This window comes from Macrobrachium nipponense, chromosome 13 (genome assembly GCF_015104395.2).
Source record: "Macrobrachium nipponense isolate FS-2020 chromosome 13, ASM1510439v2, whole genome shotgun sequence".
Classification (NCBI taxonomy): domain Eukaryota; kingdom Metazoa; phylum Arthropoda; class Malacostraca; order Decapoda; family Palaemonidae; genus Macrobrachium; species Macrobrachium nipponense.
The window spans coordinates 25,350,890-25,355,889 of NC_087206.1; the positions used below are offsets into that span (position 1 = coordinate 25,350,890).

Here is a 5,000-nt window from a genome sequence, read left to right on the forward strand (position 1 = left end):
ATGACAGATGTACTCAGGGCCTGGTGGAAATTCTTTCTTGCAGTAAATGCACACAGTTTGCCTGCAGGGGAAAAAAAGCTGATAAATACTCTTATTTTCCAATATCTCCAAGTTTCTATTTCCATTTGAAACTTATATTATGGACATTAACATTGCCAATATGTCCTTAACAAAGATGCACCGAGGTCACAACGCGCTAAAGTGAATGATTATGCAAAAAGCCACTAAAACAATGGAAAACAATAAAAAGATATATATATATTTTTTTTTTGCAAATAAAATAAAATTATTAAATAGGATACCAACATCGCTTCTGCCTTCTCAGCAGCTTCCCTGGATTTTGTAACGTCATGTGAAGAGTTTGTGGCCATTTCTGAGAGAAATGTCCTTCCTAGGGAAGACAGACTTGGAGATCTTCTTTTGAAAGGATCCAATGCAGGCCTTGCGTACTGGTCCTGTGTGAAAATAAATATAAATAAGTAAATAAATAAATAAGATAAAAAATTACTTAACTCTGATATATCATCAGCATACAATGTAAAAATTATGCTCCAGGAGATAATTCAATAGAAGGAAACGTCACAACTATAAAATATAAGATGAAATCTCTGTCAACTAAAACCCTGGAGAAACCCTAAAAATCTAGACTCCTGGACTCACTCAAAACTCACGATTTCATCCTAGGTGGAGGCTGTGCTATGTTGTAGTTGTAACCAACATTACCTATGATTTAGTCTGAGACAGGTTTTAATGCGAATATACCATATCTTTACATTTGTATCCTCTCTTAAATTTGGAACAATGAGTCCTCCTAAATTTACCTAAATGCCCTATTTTGAACACCACAATGCCGTTGAGTTCAACAAAAATCATTGATTGTTTTCTGCCTACAGATAATAAAAAAAAATTTTTGCATCCTCCCTGAAAATTGAAATAAGCTGCTACTTTGAATTAGCCAAAGCTCCATAACGCATTGTGAAAGCACTGTTGCCATTTTTTACCAGCATACATCAATATTGTCTGCTCAGGGCAAAGTCTGTAGCCAGGATGCTAAGAATGCTAGAGAGATAAAAGTGATATCGCCGTCAAATACTAGACGAAGAAAATACGAAGTGCACATACAAAATAACGGGTTGCAAGATAACTTCTTAGGGAAGAGTTGAAGTCTAATCGTCGAATGACTGAATATCTTAACAGGAAAATGTAGAATTAACTTACCTTAACGTTATACTCTTTCTTGGATGGTTCGCTAACGTGGCATGCGGTCGCCATACTTGATCTGACGGGAGATATAAAGCGCCCACAAAGATGACTAGGATAAAGCACAGGAGGAGGCCGGAGAGCGGGATTCACTTGTAGATGGTTGGAGGCAAACTGATGCTGGCGGACAGGGCAGGTCGACCCAGGACTAAGCGAACTCAATGTTCGCATGCCTTGATTGGACCTCATAAATCACGTGGCCCCGCCTACTAGTTTAAACCAATCAGTGCAGCCAGACGCTACTCTAAGAAAAGGCTGGCTACATGGGCTACATAAATCGTGGAACTGGAATTTTCGCGCGTACCTGATAATGATAATATAATAATAATAAGAATGAGAGAATCTAGTGTTTTATGAACAGGTTGAGAATATAAACCAAACGTGCAAAATAAACAAAACTTTGAGAGAGCAGCCACTTCTGGTTTTTCGAATTGGGATACCATATGGGAGAGATAAAAATCTTAACGTTTTTATCAGTGAAAGATGTAGTTAAAAATTGAGATAATTGCGCTTTCACTAACATCATTGTCTTACCCAATGTTACTTTATGTATTTATTTTCTCTTCCAAGTAACTTCTCTGCATATATTTCAGAGAGAGAGAAAGAGAGAGAGACCCCAGACATGCCGTGAGCGTTACCTCAGCCAGTGTTTTCGACCTTTTTACCTCAGGGCGCATCTATGAATTAACAGAAACTTTGGGGCGCACCTTTGATTTTAGTCTTCACCATCTTTCTGCAAGCGGGCAAAATAATAGATTCAGCAAAGAGTATGTGACTTCATATTTGCGGCAATCATTTCCGATACTTCATAAGATGCAATTTGAGCTTTTTCAGACAACGTTACTCTACATTTAAAAGCAAATGATTGCTTTGTTTGTTGGTCAAGTAGTCTTTTAAAATAATTTACGTCTTTTTCTTGAAGACTGCAACGCGATGTTTGAAAATGTTTACTTAATTTACTAGGAAGCATCGACTCATTTGACATTTTGCAACCACAAAAACCAAACACAATGGGAGAGGCTGATTTTCATCTCCAGTCAACGTTAAGCCAAAACTTGAATAACTTTTGCCGTATTTCCGATTAGGTGTAATCTTAATTTTCTGAGCTGGACACTTCACTTCACTCGAAACGGTTTCAGTATTAGAACTGAGTTCCTCACTGGTACGTTTCTTGCTTAAAAATCTGTCCATTTTATGAGTAGTCAACTTGGTTTTCTATTATATTAAAAAGTCCACGAATTATGATTCACCGAGTGTCTCAAGCGAGACCTTTGAAGAGTAATGTAGCAGCAGTTACGTATCTACTGACTGACTGACCAGAATCGTTGTTGTTGTTTTTCATTAAGCTGACCTTGTGTCAGCATGGGCTCCTGCTCACCGAGCAGTCCGTAAAAAATACCAAATTAGCAGATGCCCTTGCTTTTAAACAGGACACGGAGGTCATCGTCAAGAATCATAAAACCGCTTTGACATGTCAGCCACCATATGGTGAAGTCATTAACCTGGATTATAAGTCTCTAACCTTGATTGCTGCACTGGTTAATTCTATAGCCAACCGACCTCAAGGAAAATTGGGTATTAGCAATGTCCTTTCATCCTCTGCACTAACCATATGGTGAAGTCATTAACCTGGATCCACAAATCTGGATTACTGTACTAGCCGTAGTTTATTCTGGTATCTGGCCTTAGGGGAAATTTAGTATTATTCCTGCTTTGCTTTTATGAGAGGAAATCAGAGACTACGAGTGACAGGCAGCTACTGTGGCTGAGAATCGATGGAAAATGCTGGAACTTAAGAAATTATGATAACAGAATATACTACTCTTCATCACAACAATTCTACGATCTAATATTCAAGTATCAGAGAGAAAGAGAGAGAATCATGAAAAAGATATAAAATAAATATACCAAAAGTAATAAAAGATTAAGATTGTCAGTTCCGTTTCAACCACGAATGAGACTGGTTCTTAACACATTTTTTATGGAAATTCATATATCGGCAATAAAATTATTATTATTTTTTAAAATATTTTTCCGATACTGAGATTAAGAATGAAATCATTAAAAACATAAGTTTTCATTTAACAATTAATTTTGCAAAGCATAAAACAAACACAAACTAGTGAGAAAGGTGTTCGTGAAAGGAAAATGTGTCCAGTAGCCTTAAGAAAAAAAAAAAAAAAAAAAAAAACTGACGGTTGCCATTTTCGGCTAAACAACTACTAAGAAGATTAGTAGGATAGAAATTCATAAAGAAAAGATGACAGTAATGGCTGATTCAAACCCATAATGAAATGGAAAGGAAAGATTAAGGAATTGACCTTCCAGTTTAAAATGTCAAATATCGAAGACAGAAACACATACTCGGTGTCTGTAAAATTTATGAAAATAATAACAGATATTTCAAACATTAGAATATAATTTTCCTATTCCTTGGGGCGCACCTGAGCACCTCACGGGGCGCACCAGTGCGCCCGGGTGCACAGGTTGAGAAACACTGCGCGGTAAAGGAACCAATACCCAGTCCGCGGAATGTTTACTCATTATACATTTTTTTTTTTGAATGATTAATAACAATGTATGTCGTTGATAGCCATACTTGTTGCAACGCCAGGGTTAATGCAGTATTTTGTCTCGTTCTCTCTAATTTTTGTGTCCTGTCCGCAGTTATTTTTCTTTAAGCAACGACCTCTCCATACTTCGGGATAAGGCCAACGCTCGCGTGGAACTTTCATCTTGTTATTTCCAGCTTCGGGTTTCCCTCTCTGATCTCGTCTCCGCCTAGGGTGCTCTTTGTGACCCACACTCATTCTTATTTTCATTGACATATATCTGTAACGACATTCAGTGGATCGCAATGCTTAATTCTATGTTTCCTGTCCAAAGCCGATGAGCAGAACACTCCGTGTCAAGAAAATACTCATGTTTCCGCCTGCAGTTCTCGATGTTTCACTGGGCAGCTAATATTTCCTTTTATTCACCAAATGAGAAACAAGTAATCGACGAATAATTCTGGGTTACCGCAAATTTCAAAGAACACTGATAACAAAAGACTTCTTATTATCAACTCTCCAATTAGCCGTGTATTTTTTCCGACTGTCGCAATGCAAGATTTTAAGGTTAATAGTCTCTTTCAGGATTTGGGAATCTTCTTTATTTACACAGCCAAAATTTTACAACTTATCGAATTCACCTTTCTTTCGGTATCCTGTCTTCTCTGTCTCACACCGTTGATGCATTTGACTAGGTCCGAAATAGGGGAGACCGAGGCTAGTTGGCACACTTTTTACAATTTTGGTTATTGCGAATATAAAACAAACATTTTTTTTGCAACATTCTTACCATCATTGAAAAAAATTAACATTCGTCATTATCATAGAGCAAAATAATTGTTGTTTGCTTTCAATATAAGGTAACAATAAGCTTTAGGAAAAAATAACTTTTTCGTGCCAACTTGCCCCACGGGGTAAGTTGGCACATTGTTAATTAAAAGAAAATTACTACATTGCATGTAAATCAAATAGCAAAAATACCTCCTGAATTTCCAAAATACAAAATATAAGGCATTAGTATTACTTCAGATCATCATCTAGTTTAATTATGGTAGGTGTCAAATATATCTTCATTAGTAGTCTTCATGCTCCCACATGTTACATACCCTTCATTGGACCCACACCTCTCCTTGCTTACCAAACACAAGCTGTCTTCAGCTGAGTTTTCTTCTGAATGAACAGGAGCAG

At 37.0% G+C, this 5,000-nt stretch overlaps 1 protein-coding gene across 1 annotated transcript in view; it reads right to left on the reverse strand.

The window, feature by feature from the left end:
* The window catches only part of LOC135225441 (uncharacterized), an 11,548-nt gene that overhangs the window by 1,309 nt on the left and 5,239 nt on the right, over positions 1–5,000 (reverse strand). The window contains exons 2-4 of the mRNA XM_064264767.1: positions 1,219–1,564; positions 307–455; positions 1–61 (exon numbers count right to left, since the gene is read on the reverse strand). The exon at positions 1–61 is cut by the window's left edge and continues 31 nt beyond it. Coding sequence (XP_064120837.1) covers positions 1–61; positions 307–455; positions 1,219–1,449 — 441 coding nt within the window. The 5' untranslated portion in view covers positions 1,450–1,564. The remainder of the gene's footprint in view (positions 62–306; positions 456–1,218; positions 1,565–5,000) is intronic.